At 37.6% G+C, this 20,939-nt stretch overlaps 2 protein-coding genes across 3 annotated transcripts; one reads left to right on the top strand and one right to left on the bottom strand.

The window, feature by feature from the left end:
• Nucleotides 1-3,650: 3,650 nt before the first annotated feature.
• On the bottom strand, nt 3,651-11,409 carry LOC103698595 (dehydratase family). Its single transcript, XM_008780630.6, has 14 exons — nt 10,541-11,409; nt 9,783-9,854; nt 8,715-8,762; nt 8,300-8,454; nt 7,921-8,115; nt 7,728-7,839; nt 7,536-7,605; nt 7,405-7,463; nt 7,205-7,328; nt 7,022-7,092; nt 6,262-6,363; nt 5,278-5,358; nt 4,066-4,224; nt 3,651-3,959 (listed from the first exon to the last, which is right to left on the bottom strand). Exons 1-14 carry the CDS (start codon nt 11,102-11,104, stop codon nt 3,909-3,911), a joined length of 1,863 nt encoding a protein of 620 aa, XP_008778852.4. The 5' UTR covers nt 11,105-11,409; the 3' UTR covers nt 3,651-3,908.
• A 2,351-nt stretch (nt 11,410-13,760) lies between these two features.
• On the top strand, nt 13,761-18,345 carry LOC103698580 (signal peptide peptidase-like 1). 2 transcript variants are annotated; one of them, XM_008780616.5, is made up of 4 exons: nt 13,761-14,105; nt 14,324-15,283; nt 17,403-17,603; nt 18,062-18,345. In XM_008780616.5, exons 2-4 carry the CDS (start codon nt 14,486-14,488, stop codon nt 18,176-18,178), a joined length of 1,116 nt encoding a protein of 371 aa, XP_008778838.2. In that variant the 5' UTR covers nt 13,761-14,105; nt 14,324-14,485; the 3' UTR covers nt 18,179-18,345. The 2 variants fall into 2 exon arrangements, with proteins under 2 accessions (XP_008778838.2, XP_089782044.1); XM_089925918.1 differs by lacking the exon at nt 18,062-18,345 and adding an exon at nt 15,535-15,672 and having other exon boundaries at nt 13,804-14,105; nt 17,403-17,540.
• Nucleotides 18,346-20,939: the final 2,594 nt, after the last annotated feature.

Here is a 20,939-nt window from a genome sequence, read left to right as displayed (position 1 = left end):
AGGACAACTTATTTTTGATTTATAATCCATTTGCAGCTTTGTATATAAGGAGGCATCAATGTGTCATAAAATAAAACAAAACTTTGCATAAAGGTTTGGTTGCTAAATTATAAGCAATCAATGGCAGCATAATAAACAGCTCGAATGCAGCGCAATATCTGATTCGGGTTGTATCTTTTTATATAAAAAATAATTATTATTTTTTTTTTACGATACTAACTATAGATCATTTTTCGCAACACACTTCGAACTCTCTCGTCTATCTATCTGTATGGATCTCTGCACAAGGCCAGTTGCAAGAAACGATGATTCTTTTTTTCGCATCAAAGATACAATCCGATCTTTACTTGAGAGTTTATGTTGTCGGGCTAAGATAACCATCATGTAGTAATATAAAGTGGAAGCTCGGTGTATTTTTATGAACCAAGATAGAAAGTTCGGTGAAATGGCCATCATCTTCTCTTTCACTGTCAAAGAAGTCCCGGCGTTCTTCCTTTCTCATGATAGAAATTTCTTTTCCTCGATTAGAATAAAAATAGCAAGAAAATGTAGCACGTGTTGGAGTGCGACTTCACACGTGTGGGCCAAGTGGGTGGTACCAGGAACCGGGCTGGGAGAGTATATACTCACTCACCGGACACAAACTGATAAATGCTACGGCCAGTTCCCGTTTAGGGAACTAAGTTTACCACCTTGCTATTCCCTCAGCATCCTATCACTTTGGGATGACAACATTATAATTGAGCTGTGGTTGGCCAAGCTATGGCTGTTTGGTTCCTGGACATTATGTTGGGTTGGAAGAAAGTTAATAATGAGACATAATGGAGAAATCATTTATCATAATAGAGGAAATAATTGTAAAATAAAAGAAAAGGGATGCATATAATTTTTGAACATGATAGATCGCTATGATGAAATTATGATTGAGTTTGCACTATTCTTGGACTATGTCGAAACTGCTAGCATAATTTCATCGTTGTGCCTATACAAAGCATTAGTTTGAGGGGTCTCGAGCAATAGGTTATTGTATTTATGCATATAGCATGGTATCTTTACTTGATAATAATTGGTAATTTAGCATCTCTAATTCTCTGCTACTTGCCCGTACCATTTGACAAAAATAAATAAATATTTTTTAAAAAAAATAAATACTAGCTCGTGCTATATTCTATTCCAATCCATCTTCTTTCGAACGCCGATGTGACAGTGACAAAAATCTTCAAAGACGAAGATACTTGGACTCATACTACTCTTATATCTTCTCTTCCATCATCTTTTTTTAAGCTGATCTAATGCCGGCTTGACCGTGCATGTATCTACTCTGTCATTAGACTTGTCACCCTTTCTACTATCAAGCAAGTTTTCTAGTGCGCCTAGAGAGCCGATAATTGATCTGAGAATAGCTCAGGATATAGCAGTTCAGCTTGAGCCTATACAAGACATGTCTCCTCCTCGTTTGCAAGGAAAAGGTTCCTCGAACCTTCTCCTTGCTTCAAGGGCTGCACCACCCTGTGTCCTATTCTGAAAATTAGCTGATCACATGTAGAGAAAATAATTGCAAACAAGGAGAAAACAAATGTAAAATAATTGTGACAAATAATTGATACGCCTAACATCTATGTATGGTCCAACTTGCACAGTGTACCCAATGGTTAGACGAGGGGTTGCTACCACCGCAGTTGATTTGATATGGTTCATTGTGGTGACAGTTCATTGTAGTCTTAGATGGCCCAAACATGACCAATCTCTATAGTTTATGGGTCTTTGGTAAGTGCATTTGCTGCATCTAGAATTAATATATAACAAAATACTTAAGGCTTGTTTGGCTATTTCTATATTGAAGCATGACCCTGTATCAACTAAACTCCACTCAACCCTGGTCCTATGAGGAAAAAAAAAAAAGACCTCTTTTTTTTTATAAAGAAATTGTCGTTCCTACTCTCTTCTGTTGCCTGACTTTTAAAAATATATGGCAGCAGTGATCTAAAGATTTGCAGATACCTTACTTATCCTGCATCTTATAATGCTGAAAAAGTGACAAGCAAAGAAGGCGTCATCTAGTTTCCTTGCTATGGATGATCTGGAATGACAGAAATCCGAACCTTTTCCAGGCATTAGACAACAGCCTGCAAAGATCATTTGGATTGCAACCATGCCTTGTGAAGAATATATGGCTATTTGTCTCAATAGCAAACACAAATTTTCAAGCCTATATAAAGCTAATTTTGCTAGTTTTGTAAGAGAGAGCATAAATGCTAGAAGGGGATTCATCTATGGTTATATCTTGGCTTGCTCAGAGGAAATCAAGTTCCTACCATCCATATCTGCTTGATCCTTGGAAGCTTATGGACATGATCAAATTCAAATGAAAAATGGTTCTTGAGATGTTGCCTCCATGAAAGTGACCAAATTCACCTTCCACAAATTTGCTTTTAGCGGCCTAAGTTATATGAACATTCACAGAACAAGCATTACTATATTCCGAGACAAATTACTAATTTCTCTCAAAATGCGAAACCGATATTTCTGCATCAAACAATTTCTTTCTCATATATCTAAAAGTTTTATAGATTTTCTATTTTTTATAATGTCTATTTTTTTATTTTGCTGTCCAAGAATTTCCGCATTGTTTATATTTTCTTCAAGTTATTTTTCTTTCTTTTCCTCGAAATATCACAAAAGATATTTGGGGGGTGCAATGTGACTGCTCTATGTAATATAAGATGTTTTTTTGGTTCTCTGTATTTGGTTAGATTTATCTATTAGAAAATTTTGTTAGCATAGTCAAAAGCATACCCCTTTTTTTTGTGAGAAAAAGGTACTCCTACAATCTATATAAATGAGTTGAAAAGTAAAATTGATTATTAGGTTACTTCATTTATGTTTCAAGTAAAATCAAAAGTTGAAAAGTAAAATTGATTATTAGGTTACTTCATTTTTTGTTTCAAGTAAAATCAAAAAAAATAAACAATATTAAATCCTACTAGTAGGATTTATATTGATATCATGCTGAGGCCAAATATTGGTTCACTCTCTTTTGGTGCTATCAAGATCAAGTCTAAAATGTTGTATTACTAATGAAGCCAAAAAAAAAAAAGCACAGCTACATTCATTCAATCAATAAGCAAGAAGTACTCGAGGTATTGGTGATAATTTGAGCAGTACATAGCATTTAGGAAATGCAAGGTTTCTTATAGAAAGCCAGTTACCAGATTGATTTATGTAGAATAATCAATACGATGATATATACTAATAATTGTAAAAATTTCAAGCTGTATTGCTACTTCTCAATAATTTTTGTCTTTTTAGATTCAATATAAATAGTTCCCTTAAGTTTGGCTCATAAGTATTTATTCAGAAACGTAACTTCAAAACATAATTTTTTGATCATTTTCATCCTCTCTCAGACGTGCATTTACACACAAAAGAGTATTTGTTCACAACTCTTAATGTCAGTTTCGGTCCAAAAGAGTTGGTGAATTGTGAGGGAGCAGGACCCCAGAAGTTTTCAAGGTCAGGAGTATAGCTTTGAGAAAAGTTCCATCGCCAGTGAGTTACTCGGAACCGGCTAGAGATAGAAAAGACATGATCCATTGAGAGCAGAAAGGTATTTTAAGAATAAAAAGTTCTCATATAACACATTGGCACGGTTTTAAAAATTCTAAAAGACTGTTCAATGTTCTTTTTGTTCTGAATTGACATACAATGCACATAACTTAAAATCCTGAAAGTTCTTTTACAGTCAAAAGCAAAAAGACTAAGCTACCAAAGTCCACCTACGCAGAAAAATTTGGTCCCAGCATTTAGTTTGCTCGAGGATTAACAGAGAAGTCAGACAGGACCTACATCTTAAAGAATCGCAGCACGAGAACCGATGGTAAATCACAAATTGGCGGTCTCGGTATTTCTTATTCGTCTGTAACACATCCTCTTGAAGCAGGTTGCACATTCTTGATGTACTGAAAGGAATAGGAAAGATTCTTCTTCAGAAATGAAGGAAAAGACAGGGAAGAGAAAAGAGAAAAAATGTTTATTACTCAGTACCAGAAATTCAATTAAGCATACCTTGTACAGCACTCCTCGCGTGGATTTGTAAGCTGGTGGACTCCATTTTTTCCTCCTCTCAGCCAACTGTTCCTCGGTCAATTCAACATCCATTCTTCTCTTTACAACATCAATGGTGATTATATCTCCATTTTGAATTAGGCCGATTGGGCCACCTTCCTGGAATGGTAGTTTTAATATTAGAACATATATAACAGATATTGTGCTGTAAAAGAGACTTCATGATGGGAAAAAAAGGTAGGTAATCCTACGAAGTGAAACTAATCCTTGATATGGATAATGATTTTTTTCCCCTGCAACAAAGGACTCACTCTGCTCCAAAACACCAACCATTGCTAGTCAAACAATTTATGTCTAGAGGAAATCAATCAGTCATCCTGTTTCGGGAAGTTTAAACTTCGAACTTTGACACCAGCGCCTTCACAGATCCTTGTTCTAACAAAAAGAAAGAAATAAAAGAACTCCTTGAGAAGCACGGTGATTATCATTAGAGAGTGCACGACTCAAATTCCATGATTATTAAGCTCTTCTTTCTGTACCAGATGATGTTATATATTCTTGTCGGACTAATGTCCCTTCTGTATGGCTTGTGGATTTATTACAAAATCAATGGGCCAAGATCATAAGCTAAAAGATGAAAAATAATGATGAAAAAAATTGACATCTTGCAGATAATGTCAAATAATGGCTTGCTTTCCAGCAATCTTTGGGTCACCTCTCCTAACTTTGCGATGCCACTGTGATGATCAGAAACTTTTCTAACATAGATGCCCTGTAGGTCAAATCCTCCCATTGCTGAGGAGATGCCAGCATGAAAATGTAAAGAGCTATCTTCCATTATTAAGTTCCATTGTTCATTATAGGAGCTCTGGAACTGCTCCTTTCCTATGTAGGGCCTCTTTCAACTGGTAACTTTCCCTCATTCTGTGCTGATTCTACATAATATAGCTCCCTAGCTGTAATTTGCTTCTCATTTCTGCTAGTGCTTTTCCTACCAATATAAAATTTCACAATTTTTTGAAGTTGAAACAAATTGACAAGTCTAAATAACGATATCATTTGTCTTTAAAAGCTCTTCCTATATTGGTACACCCAATACCCCATCACATACGTTCTACTATTTTGTATCATTTTCAGCAAGCATTGACTCAAAGGAAAGAAAAATAGAAATATGAGATGGGTGGAAGACAAATCAAGGAAGCTTTTAAGTACCTGTGCTTCAGGGCATATATGGCCAACAACATATCCATGTGACCCTCCAGAAAACCTACCATCCGTAAGCAAGGCACATTCCTACAGAATTTAACAAATTATATTAACAAAAACAGGGGAAAATGGAATCAAAAGTTTCTAGCTAAACCAAAGCATCTAAACAAAACAAGGAGTTTTAGTTATGTGATTTAGAGAACTACTTGCAATCGGTTCCTCGAGTATTTATTAAACAAAATTAAAAGGAAAAATAAAAAAAATAATATCATAAAAATACATGACTTTGTTTGCTTTTTTTTGGTGGTGAAAAATATATGAGCAGTAATTAGCAGACAATCAATCCCAGCTTTAAAGAAAGGTACATCTGCTAGTAATGGCCATATCAGATAGAGAATCTGTAAACCCAACTACAACGCATTGTATACTAAAGAGCAACTAATTTCACATTACTATTGAGAAATTATCGATATGTTAATAAACTAGCATACATGCAAGAAAATATCACCCATGAACTTACCATTCAGAACTAGCTTTAGCATGTGGCCTGGGGTATCTTAAGCAAATCATGAAGATTTTTCAGTTATGACAGTCTGGTAGCTCCAGCTTGTCATTCTTCTTTCCAGATTCTTCGGTTGCATTTGGTTCGGGATAAGAAAAATCGGGATACGAAAAGTTATGCCTATTGGAATAGTTGTGCCCCAAGTTATTCCCATTCTTGTGTAGGTACGATTTTGGGAATAACTTTTGGTCGAGTTTTTTTTGCCCAAAGAGAAAAAAGGGCAGGGGGTTTAGGCATAAATGATGGCCTTATCCTAGGAAACACTTATGACAACTTTTCCCTACAATAGTTATGCCTGGCGTAAGCAAATTTTGACCAGCATAACTATTCCTTATGCCTGTTTTTTAATGGCTGCTTGGCAGGCATAAGGCTCATCCCAACACTAACAACTCAACCACAAATTGTCATCTAAGTCAACAAGAAGATACCTTTCCAAGACCAGCACCCATTATTGCGCTTGTTGGTGTTAGCATTTCAGGCATGCCTGGTCCACCCTTCGGTCCCTCTCCTCTGATAACGATGACCTTGCGCTGCAAACATAGTATGTAAGGTCATTGTGCATTGATCCCTCCTGTCAGCTTTTTTAACAATGTTTATAAGTCACAATACAATGAGCAATGTTTTTTTTTTTTTTTGAGTGCCGATACAATGAGCAATGTTAGTATACAGCTTTGCAAATTAGGGGAAAGAAAAAAAGGAACAGAAAAAAAAAAGAAAGAGCTTCCCAGAATATCAAAAAGAAATTACCATGTGCAAAAATAAAATATTAGTATATTACCAATAATGTATAGTTACTGTGTCAAAAATCATCTATAAATATACATGTAACAAGAAAAAATTGTGTTCTTGTCTGTGTAATAGAGATAACATTCTAATGGCAAAGGAAGCAACATGTGTCATTCAACTAAGCAAAGGACACACAATGAAAGACAAAAATATACCAATGAAAAGGGACTTATCTCCAGAAGCTACAGTATTATTTATTAACTGAAAAGCAATGGGAGAGTTCAAATTTCATGATTATCAAATAAATGAGTAACGCAACAATCGTCATAGCAAGCTGAATGCTCTTCCCTCTCTAATGCCAACTTCTTTCAAATGACAGGAGTGAAAAATGAAAAAATAGGAAGAAATTATTGAAGAAAAGAAACATGAGTGAATAATAAAGGTTGTATGAGAATACATTACCTTAAAGCTCATAGGATTTTCTGAAATTGCCGCAATCATAGACTCCTCACCATCAAAAACAAGTGCAGGACCTGGCGAGCAATCTCCATGAATAATACTGTGGCATTGTATAACTATTGCTAAGTTGAAAAATTATAAACTTTAAAAGATAACGGGAAAAACAATCAGTACTAAATGCAATACCAGAGAAAAATAACCCTTCTTTGCCTGTTATTTTTGCTACAGAACCCTCTGGAGCAAGATTCCCATAAAGTATCTGAATGTGTCCTGTTGATTTGATGGGGTTCTCAAGTGGGCGTATTATTTGCTGAAAAGGCATGAAAAGGCATTTTTGTTAATGGGCAGAATATAAAAACTTAATTAATAAAAATCTACCATCTTACCTGTCCTTCAGTTAAAGCAGGAAAATGTTTGGCATTTTCTGCAAGAGTTTTCCCTGTGACTGTAATGAAAATATATATGTTAGCAGCAAAGCAAGAAAAACTTAATCAACTAGATAGGTTACCTCACATACCAGTTATACAGTCTCCATCCAAAAGCTCATTCTCCAAAAGATAGCGAATCACTGCAGGCGTTCCTCCAATCTGTAACCATGATTGTCAAATGGTTCACGGAAATGGCACGCTTCTAAATAACGGAAAATAACAAGGCATCATAATTAATAACTATTCATAACAAAGTTTGAACAAGGACACATAATGCATACCTTGTGCAAGTCTTCCATGACATATTTACCACTAGGCTTGAGATCCGCAAGGAAAGGGACCTTGTCACTAACCTTCTGAAAATCATCAAGAGTCAGTCGCAAACCTACAGACCTGAAAGGAGAAAAAATCATTAATTATTTAAAAAAATGACGACCAGCTCTATTCCACATGGAAAGTAACCAGTGCACCCACCTAGATATAGCAATCAAATGCAGCACAGCATTAGTAGACCCACCTAGTGCCATAACAATGACCATGGCATTTCGTAATGATTTCTCAGTGATAATGTCTCGAGGCTTCAAATCCATTTTTAACAATTCCAAGAGATACTTCCCAGCTAAGCGGCACTCATCTAACTTTAGTGGGTCTTCAGCTGGGGTTGAAGAGCTGTCTCAAATGCATGAAACAAATAAAAACAAATTCCGGAAGATGAAAATGAAGAAAAAAAACCCTAAAAGCACTTAGCAGAAGTCCCAAACTATGCAAATTCAGAATGTTATGATGATAAAATATTAAATTCTACCTCCTATGCATTTAAAGCATGCTTTGATGTTGAGCCTATGATTTGTACCTGTAAGGAAGTGACATGCCCATTGTTTCAATAGCAGATGCCATGGTGTTTGCAGTATACATGCCACCACAAGCCCCTGCTCCAGGACAAGAATTGCGCACCACATTCATTCTTTGATCATCACTGATTGACCCGCTTACAAATTCTCCGTAACACTTGAAAGCATACCAACAGAATGATGAAAGGTTATCAGACATGCTTCAGTTTAAAGATTCATATATAAAAATACAGAACAAGTTATTATCATTAAGTCCCCTAAAGCAGGAGTACATGTTTTCAACTGAATTAATCTTTCTATGAAAGACAAGAAGTGACTTAAGCAAAGAGTTAAAATATGTTGAAGAAAGATTTAAAACAATATAAGAAGCTAAACCCTCCAATAACAATTTTCTGAAATAACAAATTGAATATGTACCTGAAATGCAGATATTATATCATAAGAATGGCCCTGGAAGTGACCAGGCTGCACAAAATGGAACACAATTAGTACATTTCAAAAAAAAAGCCAATTATACATGAAGGAAGAACTGAAAGAGCAGCAGATAGACTAAGATTTCCATGCACCAGAACTTAAAAGGAATCTAAACACCTAATCGAATTATATTAGCAATAACGTATGATATTTCATTATAAAATGCAGAGTAAATCCCAGGCACTGGGTTGTAAAATACTTTAGTTTTGTCATTTATGAGAGATATTTCACTTACCATGACTAATTGAAAAGGGGAAAGAATCAGTTTTCTTCATAAAATATGTTGATTTTTGTGTATCTGGGGCCCTCTTCTCCAGTTTAAACCATTTCCTCGCACCAAACAGCAATTTATTGTGCTTGTGAAATGAATTCCTAATTATGCTATTGAATACTCAGCTATGAATGACACAGTCCACCGGGCATGATGCATGTTCAAGCCACTATTTCGAACAATTGGTATTTCCACAAATGCAAGTTAAATGATATTGAAAAGATCAAAGGTAAATGTTTTCCAAAGAGTAGAACGAATTATGGGCTTCTGTAGGATCTCTTCAAACAAAAATCAAGGTCAAGTAATTTGTAGGATCTCTTCAAACAAAAATCAAGGTCAAGTAATTTAAAAGGCAAAATACCTCTACATCTTCAAGATGGAAAGTTGTGGAACTAGATTGGCTATAGAACTGGAAGAAAAATGATTTGCTAATATGATGATGATATAGAATAAAGATAGTTGACAACTACAAGCATATATATATAAGCTAGGGTTGGCTTCCATTAGAAAGCAACTCTACTTTGATCCACTTAAAGTAACATAGAATAAAAGAAAATCAAGAGGATAGTTCATAGATTAGATAAGAAAAGCATGAGTTTTGCCTTCAAGAATGCTTGTTAGGATGACTGGATGCAGTCAAAAAACTGAGAAGAAGTGCCTGTTGGTAAAGGGGTAAACACAACATTGAAAACGAGCAAAAAAAAATCATTAGGAACTTAACCAAAATGAAGCTATATTACCTTAATGGTTCCACCATAGACCATTATACTTGGTCGATTAAGCCGTCCCATTGCCATAATTGTACCTGGCATCTGTAAAGAAACAGGGTGACAGAAAGAATAAGTAGATAATTAAAAACTCGCAGTTAGTTGCATCAGTGATTCAAGCTAAAGCATTAAAAAATGAAAAGAGATGAACTTGAACAGCACTGAATTCCTTCAAGATTCAAATCACTCGTTATTATCAAATCAATAAAAGGTACAAAAGACATCTTTCAAAACCACAGAGCAAACTAAAATACCTAGAAAATAAAATGAATCCAGACATCTCTGCATCAATTCTTTTCCGGTCATAATCCAAGGAAAACAGAAATATCTTTCCATCACATTACAGACTCTTGAAACTGCCAAGAAAGGAGGGGTGGAGGGATGAATTTAAATAGCTCCAACGCATCCTCGCTCATGATTTTCGGTTCTTTCATGATCACTGATCCAGGGGGATTATCCTTCCATCCGCATAAGAGATAAAACTAATCAAAAATTGAAATTACATTCAAAAAGCAGCACATACACACGATTTTCAATTCTTCGATGACCACTAATCAAGCAAAAGAAAAAAAAAAGGAGAAGTCCTTGCATCCGCATTACAAAATAAAACGCCCAAGAAGAACAAACACATTAATGTCAAGTACACAAGCATAGGTCATCACGGAAAAACAAGAAAACAATAGAAGCAGATGAAGGAGAGCTAGCGAGACAGAGAAAGAGGGAAAGCTCACATTTTTGTCACACCCAGGGATAGAAATGTTGGCATCGTACCACTGGCCGCCCATGACGGTCTCAATACTATCGGCGATGAGATCCCTCGACTGCAGGCTATAGCACATGCCTCGCGTGCCCATGGAGATAGCATCACTAACCCCAATGGTATTGAAGCGGAACCCCACCATGCCGGCCTCGCGGACGCCCTCCCGGACAGCCTCGGCGAGCCGGAGGAGGTGCATGTTGCACGTGTTACCCTCGTACCACACTGACGAGATCCCCACCTGGGGCTTCTTCATGTCGTCGTCGGAGAGGCCGACGCCGTATAGGACGGCCTGCGATCCGCCCTGGGACTTGGGCTCCGTGATTCGGGAGCTGTACTTGTTGAGCTTGTAGGGGGCGGGAGGGACCGTAGGCGGCGGAGGTGGAGGGCTCTCGACGACCTGGCCATGCTCGGCCGAGGAGGAGGCGCGGAGGGGAAAGATGGGAGGCCGGAGGTGTAGAAGGCGGCGGGGGCTCGGGGTTTCGATGGGACAAGGGGAGAGGTTGAGGAAGGGTGAGGAGATAGCGAGCGATTGCATGGTGGCGGGGGCGGCAGACCTCCAGCGACGACGGCGGCGTGGCGGAGAGCAGGGTAAGTTGAGGGTTTAAGGGATTTGGGGAATCGGAGTGCGACCGACGGAGTATCTGGAGGGGTGAAATGGACCGTCGGATGTGATCGGGCAGATCTATCTCAACGGGAGCTTCTGACGACAGATATCTACGGCCGGATCTCCGAATCGTATTGTTTGTTATTTTGTGTCCTTCGGCGCCGGCCGCGGCAATTCATAAATTGAGCTCGATCTGCCGAGAATAGGAGGTTGTCGAGATTGGGACGGCAACATATGAAGGATAAGACTTGACCCATGATGGGATGAGATGAGCGGCTACATTCAAACCACGGTCTCATGTCTCTTCTTTCTTCTCCTTCCTTCTTCCTCTTTTTTTTCTTTTTTTTTTTTTTTTTTTTTTAAAAATAAGTCGATCATAGGGACAAGTATGGATACACCCAATAAAATTAAAAAATAAAATATCTTAAAGTGTCAGAGGCAACTTTCCATCTTTAGTCCACATAATATTATCCAAGTGACTGACTATATAAGCAGCCACCCAATCCGCAGCTTCATTGGCTTCACAAAAAACATGCTTGACCTAAAAGGCCCTCTATCCATCACCATTGTTCGGATATCTCGGAGCAAAAGATGGACGCAACCGTTACCCCTTAGACCCCCCTTTCGGTCTCATAACTCTCTTGGAATTAAAGTGGAATTGCCACCATTTAAGACAAATCTTGAGTTCTACATTAACCATGAGGTGACCTAAGAATTGCACCTATTTTTACATGCCAGCTCCAACTACCAATTGAGATCATTATAACTTGTACATTTTATTTGACTAGCAACCAAGCATGCACAATACGTGCTTGGAAAAGATGAAAGTAAAATTTCAATTTGACGCAGAACAGAAGAAGTGAGGGAGAGAAAAAAATAATAATAACTTAATATTCTCAAATTTCAAATCAAAATAATATAAATTGTCTCTCCAAATATAGCAATAGATTTATATATATAGCCCAAAATTCTAATAAGAGCCTGTATAGGAATAAAATACTAGAGTCCTAATAAAATTCTAATCTCAAAAAATACATAAAAATAATTTTTTTTATTCTTAAAAAATAAAATTTTTAATTTCCATTTTTGTGCCTAGTAAAAATATTTTTATAGAACTATCCTTCATCACAAATTCTATATTTATAAATTACCAACATATTATTTAAATAAAAATGATATCATGTTTAAAAATAATTATTAATATGTAAAATTTAATTTAGAGAACTAGTAATTGGATTCGTGCAATCGATGGATATAAAATTTTAAACTATATTATATATAAATTATAAATAAACTAGTAGGTTCTCTCTCATGTTTTTTATTCTATCATTGTCCTCAAAGATAGCGACTATGACCTAATTATTTATTTTTAAAAGCCAAAAGTTTGATTTTTCTAGGAAAATAATCATATGGTCTAAATAAGGGTTCATTATGTAGGAAAAATAACAAATATAATCAAAATAGGATATTCTTTAAATTTAAAACTATTATTTTATATATAGTATGCTATAAATTTTGAACATAATGTTAGGATCTCCATATTTTTTTTTGTATTATCATCTTTGGAAATAGCAGTTAAAACTAGAGACAGCAATAGGTTGAGTGTGGGGTGGGTCGATCATTATCCACACCTGTTTCATACTTGCCTATAATAGGACGGAGCTGGTATAGTTAGACGGGATAGGTTAAACAAATCAAGTAAAGATACACACACACAAAAAAAAAATGTATACAAAATATAATTTTCTTGTCTCGTGGAGAAAATTTATGAAGATTTATATATATCTTAATCAAGTTTGAGGCGAGTTTTACCATCACCCATACTAATCACGAATGTGCTATGGGTCAAATAAAATCTGCCCCGCTAGAATCAAGTCAGATCGGATACACAATGAGGTGGAGTAAATTACCATTTCTAATTAAAAACTAATTATGTATTTAGAAACTAATTGTTTGATTAAAAGGAGTAATGAGTAGGATCTCCGATTCCTCTAGCAGTAACCTATTCTAGCCGAGTGCTGGACTCTGATCAATGAAGGGTTGGGATGGGTATGGGTCAGGAGTAGAGGTGCAAATGAGTAGCGTATCTCATAAGCTGCTCAAGCTCTAACTCTAGTCCAAACTTAACTCGACTCAACTGCTATCAAGTTACTGTCGACCTCGAGTAGCTAAAGTAGCCTTTTAAATTAAGCTCAACTGCTTAAGTAGCAAAATACTCGGCTCAAAGACTCATATACCTGATAAAATATATATACATTTTTAATAATATTATTTTTTATTTCTAAGTGAGGCTCGAATTTTAGTTCAAATTTGAGCTCAAATATGGCTCAGCTGATGTTTGAGTTGAACTCAGGTAGTATACTCTCTCTCTCTCTTTCTTTTTTTTTTTTTTTTTGGGTTGGTTTTGTCGAACCCCAGCCCCTTGCTGCTCGTCGGTTCGATCGCACCTGTCATGGGTGAGAAGTATCCTTTTTCAGTTTTTATTAAAAAAAGAGTCAACGTTCTTGCACAATCGCAGCAATCCAATAAATTTACAGATGGGTCCCAAAAATTCCCGAGATATACGATCGCGCCGTCCATCATGGGCGTGAAAAAATGAGCGGGAGCGATAATGTCGGAGAAGTCAGCACATTGGGCCATAAACCGAGGTCAATTTCCAATCAGCGGATGGTCGCCGTCGGACTTCGCTCGCGGCCCTCTGAGACCCTTTACCGGGGAAGAAATCCGGAAAAGCCATTGCTCGTAGGTCCACATACCGCCTTATCAAAACCCCTCCGCCGGGCCTCGTAAGCCCCCCTTCCCTCCCCTCTCCTTCGCGAAACCTAATCCAAAAAATCCTTTCCCTCCCTCGATTGCTAGCTGTTCCAGTCAAAAAATATTCTTCTCTTAATGTTGTTGGAAGTGATCGTTTTCTCGATTCGCAGGGCTACAGGTAGATATCTGTTAAAAAATCCCTCTTCTTCCCTGTTACTTTCAGTAGAAAATTGACTTCCATGGTTCTCAATTTATTGTTTTTCTCTTGAATTCAATTAGTTTATTCAATATTTTAAGTTTTATTAATCATGAACCCTAAAAGCAAGCTCCTTTGTTGAGATCTCGAAGTTTTTATGCTCAATTATGTCTTAAATTTCTGCCCTACTGTGGCTGCAGATAAATTTTGGAGCTTTCAGTAACAGAAATATTGTCAGCTAGGGTTTCATCTCCAGTGGAACGCAAACTAATAGACAACGCTACGAGGAAATTATATCGACATAACTAGAGTGCTGAAGGGGAGAGCTAAAAAAAAGGGTGTTTTGGTGTGCTTGTGCTACTATGGAGTCGCTATGGAGGCTTACATACTTGCTGGATCCTGCATCCCTCGCTCTCATGCTGACAGCAATTTTTGTGACCTTTGCATCGGCTTCCCGAGCTCTGGATCATGGCAAGGAGATGGAGAGGAATCTAGACTTCTCAGAGGCATCCATCACATTAGACCGGTCCCAAGCACTCATGATCCCTGTAGCGAGCTCTTGCAGCCTTCTGTTAATGTTCTATCTTTTCTCGTCGGTGTCCCACCTTGTCACTGCCTTTACAGCCATTGCCTCAGCCTCTGCGCTCTTCTTTTGTCTCTCCCCTTATGCTGCCTACATCATTTCCCAGTTCAATTTAATGGACCCATATGTCTCCAGATGCTGCTCCAAGTCTTGTACACGCAGCCAAGGAATTCTATTGCTGTTATGTATAGGAACTGTGGTGGCTTGGCTCGTTTCCGGGCATTGGGTTCTGAACAATTTATTGGGCATTGCCATATGTATGACATTTGTTAGCCATGTACGGCTGCCAAACATTAAGATCTGCGCATTGCTTCTTGTCTGCTTATTTGTGTATGATATTTTCTGGGTCTTCTTCTCGGAGAGGCTTTTTGGAGCGAATGTTATGGTCTCGGTTGCAACACAGAAGGCTTCTAACCCAATCCACACGGTGGCCAATAGCTTGAGCCTTCCGGGGTTGCAATTGATAGCAAAGAAGCTAGAGCTGCCTGTTAAGCTTGTCTTTCCGAGAAATTTGATGGGTGGGCTGATTCCTGGGAGCACTGCTGGCGAGTACATAATGCTGGGCCTTGGAGACATGGTATGAAATTCTCTTAACCTGCATTTACCATTGTTCTTATGATATTATGGGATTCGTTTCTTGGTCAACTTGAAAGTGGAATTTGTTAGTTGATGTATCCACAATTTGAGCTAAGTCCACCTGCAGTATTATCTCAGTGTGCACCACAAAAACATTTGTGGCTTGTATGTTTCTGTCCTTTGCACTACACAACATGTTGACTGCAATAGTATTCCAGTCTGATTTGACTGCTATATATTGTTGTTTTGCAGTCTTCATGCATTTGTATATGTTTTTCATGCACCCAAATTTCAAACGTACTCAATCCAAGTCTGATGGGCTTACAGTCTTCATCAATGAGACCTGACAATTCTTGGCCTCCATTGAGACTCCTCTAAAACTGTAGCAAGGTTAGGTCTTGTGATAATATTATTGTAAATTTCTACAAGTTTGATAAATATGTGATCTCCATCTGTTGCAAAAGACAACTAACAGTGTGATGACTATTCATGCAATCTCTTTCCTTATGCCATAGAACTTACATAGGCAGCAAAATTGTTTGAGTCCCACATGCAACATTGTAATCATGATGGCATAGACCACGCAACAATAAAAATTTTTGACCCCTGCCAATTCGAGTACTTGGATGAGGCCAACAGAGAGATGGAACTGAAGTAGGAAGGATATCTTATTGGAGTGCTTGCTTCAATAAGGATATCTAACCTATTCCTTTCTCTCTTTCTAGTTATGGTCATGTTTGGCTTTCAAGGAGGTGGAAATGAAGACCCTTGAGTTAATACTATGGTATGTGGTCATCAAGGCCCATGTGTATGGATGGTGACGGCATTGGTAGACACCCATGATGATGTCTTAGGTGGCATCACTTGCCATGAAGACATTGTCCTTCTGGTGCATTAGTATCCTCTCCCATACTTATTTAGTGGGGCATTGTTGTAGCTTTGGCTTGGCTGGTAGCTACTCGGGGCCATGATCAGGGTGCGATATGGCATGTGGTGGGAATGGAGGTTTGAGAGGGGATTGTATGGCTAGGGTAGAGTGGAGAAGGGACCAAGACTTCAGGAGAAAGGGCTAAGGGCTTAGTTGCTCATGAGAAGTTCATGGGGTTTTCTTATTCTCTTATTTACCTTAGATATAATAAAATATTCAGACCCGAGAAAAATTGCATATGCCTTTTTGGATCCAGACCTGGAATTTTGTGTGCATACTGTAGCTGTCCTAGTTCAGATATGTTTTGGATAAAACCAATCTACTTTTAGCTCTTCCGATCCTTGAATGTTCTCAATCTTATCATTTCTGATTTAGATCTTGCAGGTTTGTCCGAGTTATAGCCCAACTGTAACACCCTTTTCTCTCCAACTCTGGTGGTGCCCCCCACCCTCTTTTTATAAATCAAAAGGTGGACATATTCCCTTGCTTCTGCCTGTTAATGCATCATGTGGAATGCAATAACAAGAAACAGGAGAAATGAGCAAATGCACAAGTGGAAAGAAAAGTTACTTCTTTTGCCAATATGGGAAGTTATTATTATCTGTAAATATTGTGTCTATATTTACAGAGATCAAAATAATGCGGAAGTCGACTCATTTCGCCTAAGCAAACTTTTCCTTTACAGATGTAGCAACTTCTCAGGATTATCTGGTCAATGCAACTAATAGCAGCTTGTTCGCAATTCTCTCATCTTTTATGAACTAAAACTAGCTAATTCGTATGGATAAAATCTGCACTCAGTGTTGCCCACCATAATGGGAGGCTGAAATTGTTGTACTTATGTCTTAACTTTTTTGGCTGGATGTAGTCTATAAAGCAATGCCTCTTTTAACTGTATGTGAAGACATTATTGGCGTGATGTTTCATTGTTGTTTTTACTTCTATATTTTGTCACCATATCTTTCATTGAGTAATAGTTTTATTCTATTAATGTTGAACTCAAATCATTGTGTGCTGTCTACAAATAATAATGTAGAACACTTTGAATTTATTTTAAGCTTGTTTATTTGATCTTTCCTAATCTCGATGCTGGTTCTATGACATGTCTATTTATCTACAGCTGCAATAGCTCTGCCTGTTTCATTAAGTTGCCAATTGAATTACGATAACAAAGGGGATGTTGATTCTGCAGGCCATTCCTGGAATGCTTCTTGCTTTGGTCCTCTGTTTTGACCATCAGAAGCATAGAGAAATGGATATTTCATCAGGCACATCTTCCTCAAAACGGCATAAATACATATGGTATGCACTTTCTGGTTATGCAGTTGGGCTGATCACTGCCTTGGCTGCTGGGATCTTGAGTCAGTCTCCTCAACCTGCTCTTCTTTATCTGGTGAGTTCTATTCACCTGAGGTATCAGTTGTTTTCATCTGTGTTAATGTTAGTTTTGTTGTCACAAGTATTATCTGTATAGGAATAGCAAACATTTGCCTTTTATGAAACATCATTCTTACTCCCCTCTCTTACATTATTCTTCATCAATCTATTTGAAGTCACGCCATAAATCATTTTTTTTCCCTTTTATTCTTGTTATTATTCTGCATATCAAAAAACCCCTTTTGAATCATTGAATCAAACCATGGCAAGATTTGTACTCTGGGATTATAAGTAATACTAAAAAAGCATTCATTGAAGGGCTTTGTTAGGAGTATATTTATAAAATTGCGTAAATTATTAAAATTTTTCATCAGATTGGAAGATCACAGCCATGTGTAGTATCTCTCATGTGCATCGTATGTGCCAAACTCTAGTAAACAAACAGCTGCATTCTTGTTGTTTGTATCACTGCAGGTTCCATCAACTTTGGGGCCTGTTATTTTCCTGTCATGGTTAAGAAATGAACTAAGGGAGCTGTGGGAAGGAGCCAGACCAATTTCAAATGACAAGGCTCATTCAATGGAGGTTTGAACTGCATCGCCGTTCTCATACTGCTGACCTCTTCTTCCATATAATTTTATTTAAACAGATGTAACATTCATGCTCAAGAGCTATTTATGAAGGTCATCAATCTTCATTGCCATTTCTGCATGCAAGAATGATGAATCAATGCCTAGTAATGAACCTTCATTTTATCAGAACTTGCTGTGGTTGAAAAAAGCATTTTGTAGGCACATTCTATCGACGTCCTTGACTGTGATAGTATCTTAATTAGTTGGTAATTAGTCTTCCAGGCAGACATCCTTTGATAGGGAAGCCACCTCGCCGACCTTTTGCTAGAGGTGAACCATTGCTTAGCGGTCGGCGCTGCCTTTTTTGTGATAAAGAGTGATAACCACATCCCAGAATGCTTTGCAAATGGTAATAGCAGTTAGCTAATGGTGAGAATGATCAACAACTCAGTGGAAGATGTTGGAGTTTGTGGAGAGAACCTAGAAGTCATTCTGTCATACGGATTTTTCGGTCGGTTCCTTCATCATCCACAATGCCCACTTTATCGCTTTCTATAGTCTTTTCATCGGATGTGGCTCTTTTTTTGGCTGGAGCTGGCCCTACGACCACTCGAGGCTCAGACCCTTTTCATCATATGCTGCGCATAGGAACTAATCTTTGCGAATGCGGGATTTTCTCACCATATGATATTTCCAGGGCTGAAAGAGGTATGCCATGATAGGTCATTGCTGCTTGTTTTTGGTTGGTATTAATGCAGGCAGCAGAAGAAGTTGGAAAACATCAAGAAAATTACCACCTAAAGCTTCAATCCACAGATTAAATATTCATTATTTATAGTAAAATGATCTATTTCAGTGAAGAGCATCATGTGCTTGTTCCAGTCTTGGACTGGTGATGCGAAGTGCTTCCAGGCTTGGACAAATTTCTCTCTTATCTGCTGAATGTTGTTCGAGCATTATCAACATGGAATAGGACCTGATGTTTATTTTAGGTTTTATGTACTCAGGATATTTAGTTAGCATGACATAGCTGTGCTGTGGTTCATTAGAAATTCCCTGTAAGATGCCTGATTAAAGCCTAGCATTCAGGGACAAGCTGGTCCTTGTCTCATGTTTATTGTTTTTTATCAGAACATTGAGGACTCGAAACAGCTGAAGTACGGCGGCAGCGTGTGCTTTTTTTTTTTTTGTTTTTTTTATCTTTCCCTTTCTTTTTTTCGTTCCCTGGACACAGCAATTAGGTTTCAATGATAGCTTAGAGACGTGATGAAGCCATGGAAATGTGTGGCCACTCCTGTAGTTATGATTTGTCCAATTAACGCATCGAGTTTAATGGAGCATCCTGTGGACTTGTGGAGAGTGGTTACTGGAATTTGGTTGAGCGGGTTGCTGATTGCTTGACAGTTTTCCACAGGGTCCTCCTTTTATTCCACAGCACTCCTGATAGCCATGAAAGCAAGTTGGTTGAGTGGCTTTGAGCCAGTTTTCCATTCTGACCATTCTACTGGTTTAATACCAGTGTCAGAAGATAATGTTGTTTCATATGGCATTCTACCAATTCCAATCATACTCATTGGACATCGTATGCTTAAAAAATGTAAGCAAACTAAAATCAATATATGATTACTTGAAAGCTTGAAGAGAGAACTAACAAAAATCAATATATGGTTCCTTTCGACGGGGGCATCGAGTACTTTGATTAAGCTTCAGCCTACGATTAGCATTTACCTGTTCAAATGAGTTCGGACCCCCCTCCTCTAATTGGAGGTTAAGTACCCTCTTGAAACTTCTAATCCTCAGTATCAAGCTACGTATATATTCGACAAGTATTGTCATGCTAGTAGAAATCTAAAAGCTGGTTGGTGGTTTCACTCTACCATTCTAATCAAACATGACATGATCTTGGGGTTCCCACTCTAAATTGGTCTCCTTCCTCTTGCATCCGATTGCCGAACCCTCCGTGAGTCAAAGCATCTTGCTAAGGTCTTGGGCCATGTTTTAGCAGGTGGAACAATGAATATATATATATATATATATATATATATATATATATATATATATATATATATATATATATATAAAATTATCTAATACATTCCAATTCATAATGGATGTGTTTATCTTGTTTCATCTATTGGGAATATAAACTGAACTAAAAAGGGCTAAATTAAAAATGAAAATAGCTATAGAAGTTTGGAGAGTTAGACTTCAATAACATAATTCTCCCATGACATGGTCCACACTGAAACTATACATTATTATTTGGGCTTAAATGTTAAAAGAAACTAAAGAAAGATTAAAGAGAAACTAAAGTAGTATTAAAAAGGGGTATCTCTTTGAAGTAGGTGATTATGGAGGAAATTCGCTCAATCCGGTGGTCAAGGGGAGATGATCGGCGCTCCCAATCGACATCCTCTTCCCTTTCATCTCTTTGATCCATATCAAGTGCTCATAATACTCGGAGAGGCAGCGCATACGCTCAGAACATATATCCCATTGATTGGTATGGGGACTTTCAAGCATAATTTAGGAGACATGGAGGATATAGCCAAGATACTTGGTATAGTGGCACAGCTTCACATTTATTTATTTTCCTCATACCTTAACAAGAACCAAAGTACTGCTCTTATGATGATCACATCCGATCTGGTAAAATCTCTACATGAGGGACTACTATGGTCATTATTATGAGTAATATTGACATTGGAGCAATACCAGGTTTATCTGCAACAAATATAAAGCATGGAGCTAGTGATCAACCAGAATGTCTACAAGCTTGG

This window comes from Phoenix dactylifera, chromosome 10 (assembly GCF_051530095.1).
Source record: "Phoenix dactylifera cultivar Ajwa chromosome 10, Ajwa_hap1_PhDact_Kaust_v1.1, whole genome shotgun sequence".
NCBI classification, from domain to species: domain Eukaryota; kingdom Viridiplantae; phylum Streptophyta; class Magnoliopsida; order Arecales; family Arecaceae; genus Phoenix; species Phoenix dactylifera.
Note: the sequence above shows the minus strand (reverse complement) of the source record. Positions and strands in the feature narration are given on the sequence as shown.